Below are 22,417 nucleotides of genomic sequence, written 5' to 3' on the forward strand. Positions count from 1 at the left end.
TATTTGTGATTCCCTTCCGCACGTCACCTTCCCGGTTGTGTTGTGTTTTGGGCCCCCAAGCTGGGACCCTGCTGACCTGGGAAAGATTGGTATGGAGGGCTCCCCCTCATCCGCTGCCTTGACCTAACGGATGATATGTAATGATGTGCTGAAAAATATAAAGTTGAAACATTCACATGTTGTGGCCCGACTTCAGGTTTCCTTTGTTTTCTGGTCGACATTCTGATAAGGCAAGTTATAGCAGTTTGGATAATAGGCCTAATTTTTCTAAGTCTAAGTCAGCAAGTAAAATGCTGTAACACTGCCTTTTCCTATATAATGTCATTAATGGGCTTTGGCTACTGAATTATTTAACTCTTGGTCCTTTCAAATTCCTTTAGTGACCCCAAAGAATTTGGAGTTCAGTATAGACCAGGGAATAAAATACAACAAATCGGCTTCCCCTGAGATCACAGCCACTCAATCATAGAAAGCCAGTCATCACCGTGTGTGTGCGCCTGCACACACACACATTTTAATGGGCTCAGAAATGTTGATATTGCTTTTGGGGTACTTTTTTTTTTTTTTCTATTGTAGATTCAAGACTAGAGAAATTCAGTATTTTCAGTACATTTCTCCTTTTTTTCAGTAGCGAGCTTGAAAAACCTTGCCAGTGTGCAGGTTAGTTCAATTCACCTTGGGGAGGCAGCATGGTACAATGGATGAGACAGAGGCTCCTGATCCAGTTCACTGTGTTTAAGTTTGGTTTAAGTTTCAAGTTATTTCCTTTGCGAGCCTTGCCTTCTCTGTGACATGGGATTATCACCTGCCCTACTTACTCCAGGGCACATCCTGAGGAGCAGAACTAAAAGGGGTGGGTACTATATGGCTAGACACTTTGTATCTAAAACATTTAACAAGTTTTAGTTGCTGTTAAACTAAAAGCACAAGCATAATATTGATTTGATATCTGGTGACAGAATGAAGTTGCATTTTTCTTGAATAGATAGCTACTATAAACATTAACCACTTTGTAGCAAAATATGGAAGGGCATCACTCCTTAAGGGAGGTTACAGTAACAAATCATAGAGTAATATCTATTGCCATTTTCTTATGTGCATATTTTCTTTGCTTGGAATTTCATTTCCTTTGAATCTTATATTGGATGGCTTATATTTGGATCTAGTAATGGTTCATACCTAAGTTTTGTATTAATGTAACAGTGTGACACTTTACTTGACTCATCCCTTTGGGTATTGGAAAGAGGTACAGTGAAGGTGCTGTCCCACATTTTTGGATGTACTCTGGACACTGGCCATCAGATGGATGGAGGTTGGATGACCAGACCAAGGTCTAGAGACTTTCTGTCCTTGCTAACCGTTTACATGAGGACACGGGGCAGCTTGAAAAATGATTCTGGAGAATAACCAGACCTGGAATGTTTGGTTCTTTCTCTGGATCTGTACTCTCAAAACCTGTAAAGAGGAGCAGAGTTTAGACATTTTTGAAAGCTGCCTCATTTTCACTCTTCTTCCCTCCCAGAATGAGTGAGAACTGAGCTGACATGGTATGGTTTTTTAGTACAGGATTTTGCTATGACAAAAATTGTTTCATTTGTGTTTTGGAAGAAATTTTACAACTTGAGGCTCTCTGATAGAAGCACACCTTTTAATGAGAGGCTGACTAGGGGTCCCTAGTCTCTCATCTCCTCCACGTGTGTGAAGCTTTGATGGGGAACTCACAACCTACCAGGATGGCCCTTTCCACTGTTGGGCAGTCTTAAGCCCTGTTAAAAAATCTATTTTAATAAACGTGTTTTTCTTTTTTTTAGACATTATTTACCATTTAATGGTAACAGTCATAAAGAAGGTCTTTGAAATGTTTATTTTTAGATGTTTCAACCCAGTAGCTCCCTATATCAGCCAGGGGAGGCAGTGGTGTAGTAAGAAGAACCATGACACAGTGTTTTCCTAACTTTTTTGACCACAACCCGCAGCAAGCAACACAATTTACGTTAAACTGCTCACACTTCTGAAAATCCAACCCTGTATATTTATGCATGTGTCTCTCTGTCTGTCAAACTGTTTTATGTCAGTGTCCTGGCAGGAAACAGATTTAACAAGTGGCCTGTTTTCAAAAGTGTGAGCAGGTTTAAGGAACCCAAAAAGGACACTGAAGCACCCAGGGATTGTCACCAGTGGGAAGGTGCTACCACCTCTGCGCCTGAAGGGGAAAGGGAGCTTCCTCCGGAGCTGAACCCAAGGAGAGCTGTGGAGTGGGGGCAGGATCACCCAAGAAGAGTGACCCCAGACACTCTGCCCACCCTCTGATCTCCCACTGGTGCCTCTCACTGGCTGTCCAACGGGAAATCCTTAGGCAAGGGGTCCAGCTGAATCATTCTGTAGGGTCAGCCTCCTGGGGCTGGGAACAAGGCAGAGAAGGGAGGAGAACGGATTTGAAAAGGGAAATGGAGACTAAGAGCAGTATGTGCATACATTTAAAATAAAAAGGTCATGCACTGTACTCACTCTATAATATACAGTGCATTTTGATTTTCTGTTCTGTCCTTTTTTTAAAAATGCTGTTTATAAACCATTAAGCTGATTTCATGATCTAGTATTATGACCCACAGTTTGAAAACACTGCCTTAGAGGAACTGTTTTCTGATTCTGTACCTGTTTCAAACTCATTGGTGCCTGAGCAAAGCATTTAGCTTCTCTGAGCCTCAGTTTGTACACATGTAAAAATTGGAGACCTGGACTAGACTAGTGGTTCCCAACCTTAGCTGTATACTAGTGTCACCTGGAAACTTCAAAAAATCCCAAAAGCTAAGCCACACATCAGACCAATTAAATGAGAATCTGGGGTGGGGTGAGGTGGAGGGAAGCATTAGTAGATTTAAAGTCTGATGTTCTGCTTCCCTTTAGGAGCCGACTGTCTAGCATCACAGAGCTGACATTCCTACCTGACAGCAATCCCCTGGAACTAAGTGTATCTACCCCTCCCCTCTTTTAAATGGGGACACAGCCCAGTTTGCCAAAGTTTCTTCTAATCTCTATTGTTTTCCCAAAACGGGCTGTGAGTTGCCATTTATCATCTGATATGTCTGTTATTTTAATTGGAGTAGCATTCACGGAGATGGTGAAGACTAGGGGTGTGGTGAGCGGACAGATTTAAGGGAAGAGATCAAGAATTCTATCTTGGACATGTCACCTTTGAGACATTCGTGAGATGTCCAAGTAGAAATGTCAAGTAGGCAATGGGACATAAGAGAAGAGATCTGAGTGGAAACATAAAACAGGGAGTCATCAGCAAATGGGTGGTATTAAATTCATGGGAATTGATGATAGTATCTTCTCCTGATATGGGGTTTACTCTGTGCCAAGCATAGTTCTAAGTATTTTAGATTAACCGACTTATCTCAAATTCATTTAACTATTAAGTCAGTCCTCACCATGACACTGTGATTGTCATACCCATTTTACCAGATTGGGGACCTGAGGCACACAGATGTTAAGTAACTTGCCCAAGGTCACCCCTAGAATGTGGAAGGGTCAGGACTTGAACCCAGGCAGTGTGGCTCCAGAGTTCATGCTCTTAACTGCTATGCTTATATTTCATCTTCTCTAGGGTGAGAATAGCAAGAAGAGAAATGAAGCCCCAGGGTCCAGTTCAGAGAAACCTCAGCATTTAGTGCTCAGTAAGCATTAGCTTTCTTGTTTCTTCCTTCTTCAGGAGAAATAAGGAAGAGAGCGATCATAACTAGAGATAAGGGAATAGAAGTGGAAAAAGAGCATATTGGGGTTGGCTTAATGGGCAAGAAAAGCTGAGGAACCGACAGGCACAGGGGCCACTGGCCATCTTGTGGAATGGCTTTCAAACAAACACTTAGACACACCTGAGCACCAGCCCTGAGGGTGTGTTAATACATAGATGTTGGGCCAATACAGTTCCCTGAAAGCCAGTGAGTTGGATGGGTATTTGGGCTTTTAGAGAGCTTCCTCTGTTTAAAACCAGTTTTTTCTTTCTAAAGTACACTTCTGGTTAACTTTAAAGAATGTTTATAATCACTTAAATATATGTTATTATTAAAATATACAATTAGGAGGGTTCTGAATATCTGATATTCATGAGAGCTCAAATAAATAACAAATGTGATAAGTTTAATTTGTGTAAATATAAGGATATATTACCAGCTCGTGATTGATTTTTGGCCCATAATATGGCATCAATACTGAAAGCAGATAAAACTTTATTATCTACATGTGTGTATTTGGATGTTGCTAAAATTTGCACTGTAGCTATTTTTGTAAGCTTTACACACTTTGTAAGATTAGGCTATATTATAATGTCTCTTAAAGCTTATGTTAATGAGATATTTACATTATCATAGAGACTACAAGCCTGTGTGCTTGTTTCCAAATGGGGTAGCATAGGCTTTATAATTTATATGTTTAATCTTAAATTCTTGTTTTGCTAGTTCATCTTTTACCATCAGATTATACTTTGCCCAAACCATTGGAACATTATTCTTCCAAGCTCAAGAGTCTGCTAGTTTTCTTTAGTTACCGTTCTGATGATTACTAGTCATAAAAGTTAGTAAAAATTACACCTCTTTCTAGGTCAAAACCTTTATATTATTGTTTAATCCCATAAAAAGCAGTCCTGTTTCATAGGAAAGATCAGTTCTCCATGGGTGATCTTTCATAATTCAAGAATCATTGAGTACGATTAAGTTTAAAAAGTGGAAGAATTAATTTTTAGAGTACATAAATCTACAACTATTGTAACTTTTATTTTTGTTTTGATACTAATTTTCATTTTCTCAGCATTATTACTGTCTCCCCCCCCCCCCGAATGCATTTAAGAGCTCATATATCTTCATGTTTTCCTGGCATATTTCCTCATATTTGACTTCCTTTCCAAAGTAACCAATTATCAGGTGTGTTTTTCAGTACTTTCACTACACGTAATTGATTCTTGGATGGCATTTTGTATTTTAATCATAGCAGCAAATGTTAACATAACAGCACGGTCACCAAAACCATTCACAGAAGTTCTGAGTGATTCATTGTACTGACCAAGGATGGAGGTGATTTTATCTTCTAGTTTACAATAGCACCAACTATATCTTAAAACACAGTTTATAAATCACTTGGCCAATAACTTTTGAAAACTTGCCATCTTGACAGATTTTTAATTTGAGAATATTGTTATAATTGAGAAGAGTGAGGCTTTATTCGTATGTTCACGCCAACTCAAATTTGCCTAATATACTACTGCTCTGCATTGCATTTTCCTATTACTTCCTAACAGTAACCACTGCTTTTTGTAGTGCAGCCTTTCAGTGCTGAAAATGTCACACCTCAGAATATTTTCCCCACGTTTTAATACTAATCATAAAGTACTTACATAACTAGCAGAGAGCTACTGTTTTCTACTTATGTTTAAAAGTTTTTTTAAAATAAGACCTGATTCCTCACTCTTCTCATCTTTGATCTTCATGGAAGTTTCATGGGAATCTAGAACTTAAAAGTTAACTCCTGGAATTTGATATGTGAGGAAACTAAAATGGGCCAGGTGAATGGTCTGACATCTCTAGTGAGTTCACTGGGTGAAGTTTGGGATTAAAGTTAAGGTATCTTGGCTTGTTAAGCACATCTGTCAAATTGTAGGTTTCAGATCTACAATCTAAGGCAACTGTCACAGATGCTTTAATGGGAAGATGATCTCATGTGTTCCAAGACCTGATAACTTTTTTAGCAAGAGCACTACTTTGGTGGCTTATGGGGAATTGATCTGATTGTTAAATCCTTATGGTCAACCTGTCAGTCTCCATTTTGTCTTTGCATAACCTTTTTTCGGAAACTACTAAATTCTGAATTGTTTTTGATTGTGTTAGTTGGTTGTTTGGCATTGTTACAAAAAAAAAAAAAACAGAATAAAATAGTAAAAAACAGTATCACAGTTTTCTTAATCATTTAAAGGCTAAGCAAAACATTGTGCTACCCAAGGGCAGTTTGCAATTTGGGGAGAATGCATAACCTTGAGAATCCATAACCATAGCCTTGAAACTTTAAATGGCTTATCGATTAATGAACTTGTTAAAATCTCTTGCTTAATAATATGCTGGGCCTGGGTGTATATTGTGTATATATGGATCTTTTTTTTTTTTTCCTCTGGTGAAGAGATGTAGCTTATACATTTTTTTCCATTAGATTTATTAAAGCTTTACAGTTTCACTATGCTTGCTCAGGGGCATTTAATGAGCTAGCATATTATTTCAGGTGTATATTTTATCTAGATACTTGTTCTTTAAAAACTGAATGGAATTTTTTTTTAGTAAGGAGAAAGTTACTTTATGAAAATTGGTAATGTAGGTTACTGTTTGATTTAGAAATATTTGTGTCCATATTATGTGAGGATACGATTTTAGAAGGAAGTTAGAATTTATTGCTTCAAAAACCCATATGTTGGGTAATTGTATTAAGTATTGCCTACTTTAATATATATATATACATAAATATTTTAAATGTGAACATTTTCTTTGTCTATTTCTTTGTTTAGAGGCCTAATTTTATACTGTTTGGGGGTGGTGATATACATTTTCCAGGTTCTGTTTTTATAATTTCACTTCAAAATAAACCTTTGTCCTTGATTTTTAAATTATTTCTAAGAAGTTTCCTCCTTTATGTCAGTGTACCCTTTTGGTTAAATGTGCTTATTAACATTTTTTAATGCTTAAGCTTCCAATTAGAAGGGCACCAGTGGCATAGAACCCAGGCAATCCACGAGGCCTTGGTTTATCCCAATCATGTGACCTTGGGCCTCATGGGAAAATAAGAGCCATTTTTGCCTCAAAAGGGCTCCTGGATCTTTTTGCTTAATATGTGAAAGTGCTCTGTGAACTGCAACTGATAAACAGTTGTTAGATTTATTCATTATAATTGAGAATTTCTTAATTTTTCCCTAACTGTTGTAAGGTATTATTTTGCTCAATGCCAAATATATGGAGGAGATTCAAATTAACTAAGGTCAACGTTACAAGCATTATTACATAGACCACTGTGAATTCTACCTGGGAGCTATATAGTTTCTTCCAATCGTGATGGAATTTTAAAGTAGTCCTACTTCTCACTTTGAGACTTAATGTCTCTATTAATAAATTGAGTGCATTCCTTTTTTCCCTATTGAAAAAACAAATTAAAAGAGTCAAACCTGCCAAGGCTTTTAGTTTGGGGAGCAGAAAGATCTAAAAGGAAAACAGAAAATAGCCATGGAGGCCCCTTGGACAGTGTGAAGTCCTAAGTATTAGTAGTTGTAGCTATACAAGGTCATTACATGCTAGGAATAGAGATAACCAGGTGAAAACCCCTCATTTCACATTTGGTGAAGATGAGACTGAAGCTAAATAAGTCATATAAAATCTAAGGAATATTTCTTCTTAAGAATGACTTTCTTACCATGGAAGGTAAAAAAGAATTCGATTCTTAATTTTTTTTTTAATTTTTATTTGTTTATTTTTTTGCGGTACGCGGGCCTCTCACTGTGGCCCCTCCCGTTGCGGAGCACAGGCTCCGGATGCACAGGCTCCGGATGCACAGGCTCAGCGGCCATGGCTCACGGGCCCAGCCGCTCCGCGGCATGTGGGATCTTCCTGGACCGGGGCACAAACCCGTGTCCCCTGCATCGGCAGGCGGACTCTCAACCCCTGCGCCACCAGGGAAGCCCTACCGTTCTTGATACCACTGGTTGAGTGGTTCTGCCAAACTCCCCTCCTGGTGTTCCTAGAGCTCTGAGAGCCTGACACACTATATATATAGTGAGTGAGCCTTCAGTTAATGTCTCATTATTGTCAATATCATGTGTATTTTGTATCACCAGTATCAGTGATGGGAATTCTTTTGTGATGTTGGATCAGAGTCCACATACAGCCTTATTGTAACTCTTATTTTCTGGCTACGCACCATAAATCCTCGCCTAAATTGTAATCATGTCCTGTAATCCATCCCCCCTCCCCCCCATCCCACTTTAATAAACCCTGTGCTGAGAGGGCCACTATTGATCTGCCTTCTCAGATTTCTTACAGTTCATAGACTTTGTGCTATTTGCTTGGGTGCCTAATGTGTTCTCTCATTATTTTATGCACCTAAATCTTCTCTCTCAAAGATTTTATCTTTAAAGGCCCAGATGCTGGCTACTATCGCTTTAATGTCCTCAGTTTCTAGGAAAATGTGTTGTGCATCTAGGAGGCATTTAGGTACTTGTTGGCTTTAAAGCCCTTGATAACACACAGTCTAGGTGTAGAAAGAAGGAAGGGGCCAAGCCTGAGGTATATACGACCGTTTTCTCTTTCCCAAACTGGGTCCTAAAGAATGTCTTTTTACTTATTAGTTTACTGTACAGAAACTGGGCTTTGATTTTTTCTAGGTACTGTAGACTAGAAACATGATTTCCTTCAATATATTAATTTTGTTATATCTGTTTTACCTTCACATGATTGGAACCCTTTGAGCAGTTTGGAATGCTTAGATATTGTCTTTAGGTGTTTAGGTTGAGACTTAATTGAGTATATTCTCTAATTTCTCTCACATGGTGATAGTCATTTAACAGTTCAACCCAGTGAGGTGCCAGGCACAATGCTAGAAGATGTAGATATTAAGATGAATTAAACACAAGCTCAGCCTCAAGGCTTCTCATCCTAGCATAGGGAACTGTTTAGGTGCTCTAATAAAAGTGTAATAGCTATGTTGGCAGGACAAGTTTCACAAAATGCCACATTTGAATTCCTTTGACTTTGAAGGATGAATTAGTAGTTTTCAGGCAGGAGCAAAGGCGTAGCATCATTAAAACACTTGGTAGGGACTTCCCTGGTAGCGCAGTGGTTAAGAATCTACCTGCCAATGCAGGAGACGCGGGTTCGATCCCTGGTCCGGGAAGATCCCACATGCCGCAGAGCAAGCAAGCCTGTGCGCCACAACTGCTGAGCCCACGTGCCACAAGGACTGAAGCCCGCGCATCTAGAGCCCGTGCTCTGCAACAAGAGAAGCCCACGCACCTCAACGGAGAGTAGCCCCCGCTCACCGCAACCAGAGAAAGCCCACATGCGTAGCAATGAAGACCCAACGCAGCCAAAAGCAAAACGAAACAAAACCAAAAAACACTTGTCATTTTAGGGGATCATTGCCCAGTGCAGCCAAGCATGAAGGGTGTGTGGTGGGATTAACTGGAAAAAGGCCAGAATGTGGACTCCATGATGTGGGCCATGGAAAGTCATGGGACTTTTTAGACAGGGGGAGGAGATGCTTAAGTCTGTACATTTAGAAACTGACTTCCTTCTCCAGGATGGATTGTTGGTGTGGAATAGGGAGACTATTTACTGGTGACTTCATCTTCTGGGAAGAAACTTTTAAACTCTGAATGGACCCTTGAGAACAATTGTTAGTAATATTAGGAAGAGGTTGAGTGTGGAACTTGTCAAGGTTGATTTTAAAACCTTGTCCAGTGGATTTAAGAAGAGTTCTTAACTTCTTTTTATGTCGTTTTGTTACTTGAGCATTAGGGAGGCCAAAACGGTGCAGAATGCTTTAAGTATGGATTAACCTCAATTTAAGAATAAGATGTATTTTTAAATTTTGCAAGTCATTTTGGACTTACAATATATTTCTGTGTATAAATATTGTTACAAGATGAGGTCATCGAATGCCTACAGATGGGAAGGGAGGCAGCTCTGTCACTGTGGAAAGAAACTGAGGCTTGGAATTAGAACTTCTGGGTCCAGGTTCTTGCTTTTGGGGAAGTAACCTCTCAGAGGCCCAGTTTTTCATTTGTAAAATGGGAATAAATACAGGATTGTTGTGAGACTCAAATAAGAGGGCTTGTGAAGGTATTCTGTGAATTAAGTCAAGTACTAGTTATGAAGTACACGCGAGAGGGATTAAATGTAGGGTCAATGGGAAACTGTAGTCCTGGCTGCGGTTGCAGGAGGGTGGCTGGCAGGTTACCAGAGAGGGGCAAGGGGAGAAGCAGCCCACCCTGGCTTCACAGTTCCTGCTCTCCTGCCTTGAGGAGGAGGAAGAGAGAAAGGACAGTGGGTCTCCAACTTTAGCGTGCAGAAGACTCAGCTGAGGAATCTTAGGAAAGCAGATCGCGGGGCTCGGCTTCCCAGCAATCCTAACTGGGTGGGTGGGAGGACTTCTGAGTCACCTGCTGGGGCGAGGCGACCTGGGGGAAGGTAGGAGGCTGGGAGAGTTGGTGAGAGAGGTCTGGGGGATCTGGTGCTGGTTGGAGAGGGAATGGGATCTAGGAACCCTTGAGGACTGAGCAGAACAGCATGGAAGGACCCCCTCCTCCATTTCTTTCCCCATTCCTCCTGCCCTCTTTACTGCTGGAAAGCTCTGCGGGCCAGGCAAGATCGAGGGGGGGAAGCAGGGGGCGTCCCCTTCCCACTTTCCGAGCTGTGGCTGGAAGGAGGGGTGTCAGAGGGAGCAGAGCTGGGGCAGGACCTCGGGAACTCCACTGTGCCGGGGTTCCAGACTGAGAATGGCAGGCTTAGGCAGCGGGCTGCGCGTAGGTGAGGGGTCTAATATGCACTGATCGCTGGGACTCTATTTTAGAAAAAAAACAAAACAAAACTATTATATGCACATGAGTGTGTGTGTGTGTGTGTGTGTGTGTAGCTATCCATCAAAGTATATTCAACTCTGGTTTATTATGTGGACATGGTTTAGGATTATTTAATTTCCCACCTTAATTATATGCATTAATTCAGCAAACATTTGAGTCTGGCTATGTGCTCAGCTTCTTGCTAAGTACTGCTGTAGTAAAATTCAGTGAAACATTGTTTGTACCCTCAGGGAATTACATTCTATTTTGTTTAAACAAGATTCTAATAACAGGAGAAGAATAATTTTCAGTGAAGAAGCAGCTCAAATCGCATAAGGCTGAAAATTGATATAATGTGACATATAATCTTGTACAAAATTTCTTTAATCAGAAAGTGGAAGGAGTGGCCAATTTAGTTTCAGAGTATTGGTAATTTGTGTGCTTCTAGCAAAACTTAAGAGCCTTTCAGAATTCTCAGCCACAGGATTGCAATCTTTTGAATTACGTTACAAAGCAAACCTTCTTTCCTTGAACACCTTTTTCTTATAGAATAGTTTTGGATTTTTTGAAAGTTTTATCTTCTGATTTTTTTTAAAAAATGTTGTATTTACCTCAGTACCTTAGAATGACAAGAAGAGCATATGTGTTAAACTGGAAAAATTGGTTATCAATTTTGTGACACTCCCAGAAGACTATACACAGGATTGATAATCACTGGAATACATATAGAGAAAATCATTTATAATCTTTTCTGTAGGCAAGAAGGCAAGAAAAGCTCTTTAGGGATACTTGAGGAAGTTTTTGTCATTTTATGTCGTTATGCTTAAATTATGCTCACAAGGCAGTATCTGCTTTACTTGCTGGGGCTTTCATTTTCAAATGACATGCATATAATTTATCTCAATTTTGAATAAATTAAAGTATAGCTCTACACTTTTATAAAAAAATAATAGCTTCTATAAAACATACTGCCTTTATCAACAGATGAATTGTAACTTTTTTCTTTTATCTTTAAAATAAATAAAGAGGGAAGGGGAATAAGATACTTAGGGTAAGGAGGCTCTGGCCTTTGTGTCAGCCCCTCCCTCCTCCACAAGAGGCCACACAGCACAGGGATCTTAGGTCGGAATTCCTGCTTCCAACCTCCCTTTCTCTGTTTATCCACTTTGTTTCTTGGGCAAGTTCCTAAAGTTCTCTGGGAATCAACGTGTTATCTGTATACCAGGGAAGGTTGGTACCTAAGACATCGGATGGTTGCAAGGATTTATCGAGTTAGTTCAAGTAAAGCACTTAAAAATGCCTGGCAGGTAATAAGAATTCAAATGTTAGCTGCTTTATTACTATTATTAAATTGAAATGAACAAAGGACTTCAAAACATTGGGCAGATTATGAATCGACCCTGGAAACTATGAAAGAGGGTCATTCAAATGCCAAGAAATCCAAGAATTGTCTAGTGCTGCACGGATTGAATTAAAGGAAGGCACCAAAAGGCACTTTGTATCTTCCATCCTTCTGAGAAGTTGTAGTATTCTGAGGAAGTAGAGAGATGATGATCTTGAGAAATCCTATGTATCGCTGCAGAATTGTGAAGGTCAAAGACTAATTTAAAGGCATAATGTGAAATGCATTTCTGTTAAAGTCAGCAGAATACTGGATGCCCTCTTTTACCAAAATTACTTGGTATTATTCTAGAAGTTTATTATTATTGTCAGATGGGAAGAAGAAACTAATAGTAAAATTATAAAACATGAGCAAAATTATCTTTTTAAAATATTATTTAAAATGGAGAATTGAAGATGATAAACCAAAAAAATAAATAAATAAAAGAATTAATAGTTTAGTAAATGAGCCCAAAAGAAATACATTACTAAATAAATACACTTCAAAAATAAATACATTAACAATATCCAGTAAAGTATAATGAAAACAAAATTTCATGGTTATTAGCAGGAACAAAAAGATGTTAAACTCCCAGGTAAGACTTAATAAGAAATATGAGTTAACTATGTATTACGTATTAGCTCTACTGATAGGATTTTTGTCGACGACAGTTGAAAAGAGAGTTGAATAATTGAAGTTATATATCATGTTTATGGATACTAACATATACATATATATTATAAATATGTAGATTCTTCCCATATTAATTTATGAATGAAATCAAAATTATAAGCTCTAAGGGATTACCAAAGTATAATGTGACAAGTCTTCAGTATAAGGTGGTATTTACATTCTATGATAGAAGAATGATTTATTCAGCAATATGATAGTTAGATCATTGAGAAAATAAAGCCCAGATTATATTATGGTGGTGTGAAGTCTTTAAAGGTAAAAACCAAAAAGGGAGTGGATACTAGATTTGTCAATAAGAAAAAAAAAATCAAAATTTCAAAAGGTCAAAGTACCATGTACAAATAAATGTCAAATGACAAACCTAGTTAAATATTTGTAGTTTCAATGATCTGGAAAGAGTAAATCTTTTTCTTTTGTAACTATTAGTATCTTCTAGGTAAAATGCATTTTTTAATTTTTAAAAATATAAATACTTCTTTAAAAATAAGACAATAAGATCTGAGCTGTTTGTCTTTCATTTCTAAGAGTACTTTATAGTTCATTTCCTTAGTATTTAATCAGAAGCCTGCAATACAGTGAATCTTGTGATACAAGGAAACTGAATAGTATTTTCTGGATTCATTTTAATGTGTTCTTTGTACTTGTACAGAAAGCAAACTATGAGACTGGTTTTATTACTAGCTTGTTTTCTCTTTCTTTTCTATTTTCCTTACCCCCCTCCATCTCCTTCTTCCTTCTTCTTTTGTTTTAAATTTGTTTAAAAAATAGTAAAATGTGGGCTTCCCTGGTGGCACAGTGGTTGAGAGTCCGCCTGCTGATGCAGGGGACATGGATTCATGCCCCGGTCCGGGAAGATCCCACATGCTGGGAAGATCCCACATGCCACGGAGTGGCTAGCCCCGTGAGCCATGGCCGCTGAGCCTGCGCGTCCGCAACAGGAGAGGCCACAACAGTGAGAGGCCCGCGTACCGCAAAAAATAAAAAAAAAGTAAAATGTATTATAGAAATTAAGATATTGCAGCACATATCGAAAGTGATAGTTCCCTCTTTTTGTCCATCCCCAGTCCTGTTCCCTGAGGTCACCATATTTCTTTATTCTGTTGCCTCTCACCATTGGTTCTATTCGCTTTGCAGTTCAGTTTGTGGAACTTTCCATCTGAGGGTTTCTTGTATAGTTGTTGGCAAATAATAGCTCCTCATTTATTTTGTTGAATGAGTGTATGAATGAAAATTGTAGATATATGCTTAATTCTTTTATAATTTAGTCTATTGGTATTTTAAGCAGAGCCCTGGGACTTCTTTTGAAGAGTCCCTATTCTTTGCCCAGTCCCTAAGAGTTCAAGATTTACAGTTCCCAAACTTTACCTTGCTTATCTTTGTAATGCTTTTCTGTAGGGTGAAAACATTTTTTAATGCTAAAGTAATAATTTACGTTTCTTTTTTCTTGCAGCTGCCTTTGCAGCAGTGTTGCACTGGTAAGATTGTTTTTCTCCTATGGTATATTTTATGCAGATGTTTATAGCCTACCAAACTATTTCTCATATATATATGAATAATTTCAGTTTAAGGATGAATGTATATTATTACATGCAGCACACTAGTCTGAAAATGTAGTTTAATTCACAAATCAGAGCCAGAATAATGCAATTTTTTAATAAAAAAGATCTATTATTAAAGAGGTTATATTTGAGACTCTCCTTCCCTTAACATTAATATAGTGTTCATGTTGAGAAGAAGATTCATTCTTTTAATTTTCTGGATAGAAAGAAATATGAATTTCATAAATCAGACATTTCTGAAATGGTAACCCAATGACATTTATAGTTTAATCTATAATTTTATTTTACTTGGCTTAAAACATCATTATTCTGGTTCATTCTAATTTTAAAATCTAATTTGAATTAGCTTTTAAAATTCTTAGAGAGAGAAAGTTTAGTAGAAATGTAAGATATACTGAGTGGAAAAACAAATATGCATACCATTGTGTTTGAGTTTTATCACAAAATGAGTTGCAAATATATAGATTTTTTGTTTTTTGCTTTTAGAGTTTCTTTTAGAATTATACTTAGTATAAGTTTCAACACTGTTGCTTTGTTACTCTTTTGTTTTACAGGAGCCATATCACACACCTCTTTGAAAATGATCGTCATTTTTCTCACCTCTCAACATTGGAAAGGGAGATGGCTTTTCGCACTGAAATGGTTAGTTTTCATGTAATATTTTATTATAGTAGTTTAGTAATCTAAACATTTTAAGCTTTTCATCCTGGAAGTTTTCAAAGATGTTCCAAAGTAGGAAGAGTAGACAACTCCCCCTACCCATTCTCCCAGCTTCAACAACTGAGGACACATACCCATTTTTCTGTCATCTACATCTTCACACACCCATCTCTTTTTAAAGGAAACCTCAGATATCGTTTCATCTGTAAATATTTTTCATATGTGTCTCAAAAGAAAGGACTTTTTTTTGTTAACTACAGTATCATTGTCATACTTGAAAATAATGAAGAGCAATTACTTAATGTCATCAAAGATCAACCAGTGTTTAAATTACCTGGGGGAATGGGCGTTTAATAACCATAATTCCTCTGTAGAGAAGAACTTTCCCACAATACTTATTTGGTTTGTTTCTCTGAGGTACACTTCACAGGAAAGACAGGAAAATGCTTGATTCTTTCTTTTTATTACAACTTTTCAGAAAAATGAGTTGGTTCCCTAGCATCTTCTAGTGGTGACCAATGGAGTTCTGTTGGTACTCCTTTTGGAGTACCATTATGGTCTGATAGATTTTAACATATTTTTTAAACTTACCTGTCTTTAGCTGGTGAGAGCCCTTGCAGTTCTCTCTGTCTCCTTGACATGACCTCACTAGTATTCTGTAGCTTCCTTACTTGCTGGTACTACAAGACATTTCCTCTCCAGACCTGGAATCATCCAGTTTTCCAAGGAGCCCTGATTCCTTTCAGTAGCACATGGTATTTAGAGACCACAATTTTGGTTCTAGAGGTGCTCACTGATAATACTTTATATTAGATTGGCCATTGTGTCTAGGCCTTTTTAGTAAACAGAATTAGGAAACAGTTTTTTAAAAGGAGAAAATAAATTATTGATTTATATTTCTAAATTCAAATTTAGTTTTAGGTGGTTTTTACTTTTTTGATATTAAATTTGTATCTTTTCTGTTAGCTTGAGAATCTTGGTTTCAAATTACTTATACTTGAGGAATAAAAGTATCAAAGATATTATTCAAAATGATTACTGAAAATAATTTAAAACTTTCTTGCAGCTCTTTTTGACTTTAGGATATATTCCATTAGGGGTATACAGTAAAATTACTATTGATATGTCTTAAAGTTGTTTGAAATCCTCTCCCAACTAGATAAATAATTAATTCTTCTTCTTCTTCTTTTTTTTTTTTTTTTTTGCTATTTAGGCATGTAAAATATTTTGTTTTTAAATTTTAATTATATAAGATATTCACATGGTTCCAAAATCAAACCTACAAGGTAGGTTGTAGTTTCCTGGGGCTCTCATAACAAAGTACAATAAACTAGGTGCCTTAAAAGAGCAGAAGTTTATTCTCTCACGGTTCTGGAGGCTAGAAGTCTGAAATCAAGGTGCTGGCTGCCCCATGTTTTCTCTGAGACTCCTTCCTAGCTTCTCATGGTTCTGGCAATCCTTGGCTTGCATTGGAGGTACAATCACTCCAATCTCTGCCTCTGTCTTCATGCAGTTTTCCGTTATACCTCTGTGTTTAAATTTCCCTGCTGTTATAAGGATATCAGTTATTTTGCATTTGGAGTCCACCTAATCCAGTATTACCTCATTTTATTTTGATTACATTTGCAAGGAGCCTATTCCACATAGGTCACATTCACAGGTTTTAGTGGACATGAAATATTGGGGGACATTATTCAACCTAGTACAGTAGGAAGTATTTAAAAAAACAGTGATATGAGAGCTAAATACCATGGTATCAAGAACCATTCTTTTCCTTTTCTGGGTAGGCAAATCACTTTGATATTTATAAACCTTAAGGTGAGTTTAGAGTTTGATAGCTAATGGTACTGGCTACCAGGGGAGCTCTAGACAAAACTGTATAGCAGATGGAATTGGTTCATCTGTTTTGCCCTATGCTGCCACTTCTGCTCCCTCATAAGGCTTCTAGTACTTGCTTGTTTTTTGTCCCATGTAGTATTCCAACCTTGATATCTTTCATAATTAGCATGTCAAAGTAAAAAATTATTTTCCTCAAAATGGGAGTACTACCACTGTCCCTCTCTTCCACCCTCAGAGCCCTGGTCCTGCAGGGTACTTACCTTATGCTGAGCTGAGAAGAAGGAAAATAGTCTGTAAAACTAGCTGGCATCTGAATGTAACTTACATGTAATACATCAGTGTGTAGCCTTCCTAATATATTTGTATTTTTACATATAACTCTGGAGGAAAGGTGGCTGATAGCACCATTTTGAGGATTCAAATAAGCATTTAGGGGGAAACGTTTTTGGCTGAGGATGATTGCGTTGGTTCATGGTAAACTTAGGTTCCATAGTAAACTCATCCTGTTCGTAAGATAGCCTTTACTAACACTTCAGTTAGTATGGGTTATAGGGGTTTCTTAAATGAAGCGTGCTGTCTGAGTTATATTACTTTTTATTCTTTTTTAAAAATTTTTTTGCGGTACGCGGGCCTCTCACTGTTGTGGCCTCTCCCATTGCGGAGCACAGGCTCCGGACGCGCAGGCTCAGCGGCCATGGCTCATGGGCCCAGCCGCTCCGCGGCATGTGGGATCTTCCCGGACCGGGGCACAAACCCGTGTCCCCTGCATCGGCAGGTGGACTCTCAACCAGTGCGCCACCAGGGAAGCCCTATATTACTTTTTAAATGTTGAAACTATTTTTGAAGCTATTTTGAGATCAATTGTTTCAATTAAGACAAGGTTATACTAAGATATGTAAGTTTTTTGCAACCTGAGCATTTATTAGTGATCAGAAACCTATGAAATTAATTGTAGCTGTTACTTTCTTGATTGCTTTATTTTTCAAAAGCAGTATATTTAAGTTTTTTTTTTTAACCTAATAAGAGGCATAGTGATTATGTCCTTTTAATCATAACATGTGCTTGTTTCAGGGACTGTATTATTCCTACTTTAAGACTATTGTGGAAGCACCCTCATTTTTGGATGGAGTATGGATGATTATGAATGATAAGCTGACTGAATATCCCCTTGTTATTAATACATTAAAAAGGTTCAATCTTTACCCTGAGGTAAGATACTTTTTCAATTGTGATTTTTTTTTTTTTACTTTTTAAAGTATTACTTATATTAAATGCTGATTCTAAATCTAAGATGTAGTTCAGTATATTAAATTTTCTTTTTTTTTTTAAAGAAAACGTGTATCTTTTCTTGGAAAGGAATATGGAAAAAAGATCATTATTAATTTTGGGGGTCTTTAACTGATTTTATGGGAATGATTAGTATGATTGCATGGTTTACAAAGTATGAAAACTGTCTAGATTTGGTATGTTTATAGGGATTATAGCAGAGGAGCGCCATTCCTTGTACATGTCATTTGCCAAATAATGTTTCTTCCTTATCTGGGATTCTTCATTTAATTGAATGCACTTTTCCCCTGTGGGAGTGGAAGAAAGGACCTGAGATAGGAAGGCAGTGATATCAGTAACCTTTGGCCTCTCCTTCACCATCCCTCCTTCATTTGATGCATCCCTAAGCATTCTCCAGGACCAACCTGAGATGTAACTTCCTCAGTGACTCCTCCTTGAGGTTCTCCTGTTAGGCGTACGTCCCCTGGGCTCCCCCTTCTTAGCGTGCTGATGCTTCTAGAAGGCATGCTGCCTGATGCCAGGGCCATGGTCTCTGTGGGATCTCAAGCCCGGGCTCAGTACCAGCACGAAGCAGGGCTTTTGGTCATTTCGCATTGAGTGAGTGGAGTCCAACTTCCAGATCAACTGAGTTAGCCTGATTGATTAGTAAGGCAATAGAGATAGAGGAGATAGAGACCAATAAATAATCACCAAAGTACTTATTGAGTACTTTCTATAACCATGTACACATTTACTTTTACAGCAATGGGATCACACAACACATAACATTTTTTATAAGTGCTTTTTGTCTTTTAAGAATATATATATATATATTTTTTGCGGTACACGGGCCTCTCACTGTTGTGGCCTCTCCCGTTGCGGAGAACAGGCTCCGGACGCGCAGGCTCAGTGGCCATGGCCCACGGGCCCAGCCGCTCCGCGGCATGTGGGATCTTCCCAGACTGGGGCACGAACCCGTGTCCCCTGCATCGGCAGGCGGACTCTCAACCACTGTGCCACCAGGGAAGCCCTGTCTTTTAAGAATATTTAAAACCATCTTCCTAAGTCATCTTTTCTTCAACAGCATCATGTTTTATGGCTGTATATACAATCTACCATTGTTTATTTAGTCCATCTTTTATGAAAACTTGGGTTGTTTTCAACTTTTAAAAGATCTAATGCTGCAATAAGCATCCTTGAAGCGAAATCTTTACATACATTCTTATGTTTTTTTAAACTATGAATATGTTGATGTGGAACTATTTAGTTCAACAGAATATATGCTTTAATGATTTTGGTACATGTTGCCAAAATGCTTTCTAGATAGGTTATATTCCCACTAGCAGTTTTTCTGAAAATGCTTGTTTCCCTGCATCCTTGCTAATTTAATAGGCTGAAAAAAGTTAAGATCACATGAAGTATTTTGTTCATTGCTGTATATATGTGTGTGTATGTATATTTTATTCAATGCTATATCTTAAAATGCATTTTCACTTTTAAAAATAATTGCTTATTCATGCCCTTTGTCTATGTTTTTATTGATATTTTATAAGCGCTCATTTATTATATGCGGGATGTTAATACTATGCTATATGATAAGATATTTTCTCCAGCTTTTTGTTGCCTTTTATTTTGTACAGTATGATGAGAATGTATTTTTTCTGTTCAGAGATATCTGTGAAGCTTTTAGATTTATGGGTTTTAGTCATTCATATGTAAAAAATCTTCATTCTTAATTGTTATAATTATGTTTTTGAGATTTACATTTTTAATTTATCTGGAATTCGTCTGGATGCTCAGCGTTGGGGTAGGGATCTAACGTTATATGTTTTCAAAGTGGTCTTCTGTGTAACCTAACACTTGGATGAGTGGTCCGTCTTCTCCCTGCTTCTTTATTATATCCAGAATTATTATACATATATGCTTGCATCTGCTTTTGGACTTCGTGTTCAGTGTTACCTTAGGTTGAGGTCCTGGAAAAGAGGAGATGTGCACACAGGAAGTGTATAGGGGAAAGCCCTTGGGGGCAACATCTGAAGGGGGATGAAGGAAGTAGGAGGAGGAGGAGGAGAAATGAGCTGTGATGCAGTCACAGCAAAGGCCTCAGCCAATCCCCTGGGAAGCTCTGGAACTGGGATGACCCCGCAGAGTTGTCCTACCTGAGGCAAGGGCCCCTGGCCTTTATACCTCCCCCTGTTGAGTAATTAGACATTGGATGCAGTTGCCCTTGGGAGGGGTATGATCTTCAGTGAATTTACTCTCTTCAGCAGAGGGTAGCTCCCAGAGAGGGACTCAGCTGGGAGCTGTCGGCCACCAACCCTCCCAGCTGCTAGGGGAATGAGTGCCTCAGCCTTGAAGGGGGATCTGGGTGGCACTCCACTGCCTCCACCATGGTTACTTTGATCTGTCTGGCTATTCTTGTGCCAGTATCACACTATTTAATTATGTAAGTAACAAATTTTGTTATCTGTTAGGACATTTTCTTCAGTTATCTCCTTTTTGTCATTTTTCCATATAATGCATCTCAGTAGACACTTGGGATTTTGCTTAGCATTGTGTTATGTTTATGAATTAATTTGAGGAAGAATTCACATCTTGAAAAATTAGATCTATTCAGGAAGACAGATTATCTTTCTGTTTGTTCAACTCTTCCTTTATGTCCCTTAGTCGAGTTTTATAGCTTTTGAAAATTACAGATTTGCATATTTCTTGTTATATTTTATTCTTACCCATGAGAGGCCATGCACTGGTGAAGACTGACCAGTGAAGAATCTACACAGGGGATTGTGAAGGTCCTTTTACTAGATTTAAAGGGACCCAAGTGGATGGTACAGGAAGGGAAAGTTTGATAATTATCAAAATATCTCAAAAATATTCTAGTAAGGAAACTATTGAGGATAATATTTTTTTCTTATGGTGTCTCTCTTTTTTTAAAAAAATTAGGTAGTCTTAGCCAGCTGGTACAGGATTTATATCAAAATAATGGACTTGATTGGTATTCAAACCAAGATATGTTGGACAGTTACCAGAGGAGAAGGACTCAGCCCTATTGAAAGCTGTGAAGGCAAGTTTCTATGATATTGTCCAGTTGTCTGTTGCAGCATAATAAATTTCCTGCAAACTTAGTGGTGTACAGCTTCTGAAAGTAGGGAATTTGGGCAGGGTATAGGATGGTTGGTTGGTTTCCACTATGTCAGAGGACTCTGCTAGACTCAAATGGCTGGGAAGACTGGAATTAACTTGGGGCTACTTCACTTAGAGCCAGAATGTAAGTACCTGCATGGTACTTGTACCTGCAAGGCTGGGCCCAACTGAGACTCAACTGTGACACCTACATGTGCCCTTTTCATGTAACTTGGGCTTTTGTGTAGCATAGTACCTCAGGATAGTTAGGCTTTTCATGTGGTAGCTCAGGGCTCTAAGTTGATACTGCATGACGTCTTCTATATGGCTTCTGCCATGATCTATTGAAGCAGTCACAAGCCCAGCCAGACTCAGAAGCAGGGGCATAGACCCCGTACCTCTACAGGAGGAGTGTCCATGAATTTTCAGCCCTGTTTTGAAACCACAGTAGTTACTACTCTGCTCTCATCTATGTTCCACACTAGTGTCATGTGTTCATATGGGAACCAAGGCAACCATTTAATATATATGGCAACCATTTTCAAAATAAGCACATTTTAATGTAAATTGCCAGACACATAATTTATAGTTAGAGCATATTTTTTCTTTATTTTTAAAGGATTGGGAGATCCTGCTTGCTTTTATGTTGCTGTAATTTTTATTTTAAATGGACTAATGATGGCATTATTCTTCATATATGGCACATATTTAAGGTAAGACTATTCATTTTTCATATGTGTTTATAATATTATATACTAGAATAGTAAGAAAAGTGGGATAATGATTGACTTATAGTTCAGTTTTATAACAATGTCATTTCCAATATATCTATTTGTAGATACAAAATTATTTCCCATTTGAATGATTTTACCATTGGCTTAGCTAGCCACATTTAAAATAATTTTAAAGGTTTAAGTAGAGCAGGATGGGGATATTTGATAAATATTAAATATTCATAGGCATTTGTGCATAAGCAGTATATACTGTTTACATAAAATATAAAGGAAAGAACCACTCATTATCAAATGGTGTTAATGACTATTTTGCTGATGTTAAATAGAAATATATTCTATACAGATATTGAATATCTGACCTCATTTACTTCATAGTTGAGCAACATTTCTAAAACTGAAAGATAGACAAACTTTCTGTGTTTTGTATTTCTGTTTCTTCTTTTTTTTGACCATTCCTTACATTACTTGCTTGAACTATTTTACCTTCAGAGTATCTTTAGAATTTTCTTTTTTACTTCTTACTGATTCTTTGCGGTACAGAAGTATAGCGTATGTATGTGATTTTCAATTTGGGTTA

The 22,417-nt window shown here is 37.8% G+C and overlaps 1 protein-coding gene across 6 annotated transcripts in view; it reads left to right on the plus strand.

Annotated features, from left to right (window-relative positions):
- Positions 1-22,417, plus strand: part of DPY19L1 (dpy-19 like C-mannosyltransferase 1) — a 95,526-nt gene that overhangs the window by 898 nt on the left and 72,211 nt on the right. For all 6 annotated transcript variants that reach the window (XM_027102211.1, XM_027102216.1, XM_027102212.1 and 3 more), the window contains exons 2-6: positions 14,110-14,134; positions 14,773-14,860; positions 17,789-17,926; positions 20,927-21,047; positions 21,726-21,819. In XM_027102211.1, the coding sequence (XP_026958012.1) occupies positions 14,110-14,134; positions 14,773-14,860; positions 17,789-17,926; positions 20,927-21,047; positions 21,726-21,819 (466 nt within the window). The remainder of the gene's footprint in view (positions 1-14,109; positions 14,135-14,772; positions 14,861-17,788; positions 17,927-20,926; positions 21,048-21,725; positions 21,820-22,417) is intronic.

This window comes from Aethalodelphis obliquidens, unplaced genomic scaffold (genome assembly GCF_003676395.1).
Source record: "Aethalodelphis obliquidens isolate GAN/ISIS:26980383/991018 unplaced genomic scaffold, ASM367639v1 scaffold5, whole genome shotgun sequence".
NCBI lineage: Eukaryota > Metazoa > Chordata > Mammalia > Artiodactyla > Delphinidae > Aethalodelphis > Aethalodelphis obliquidens.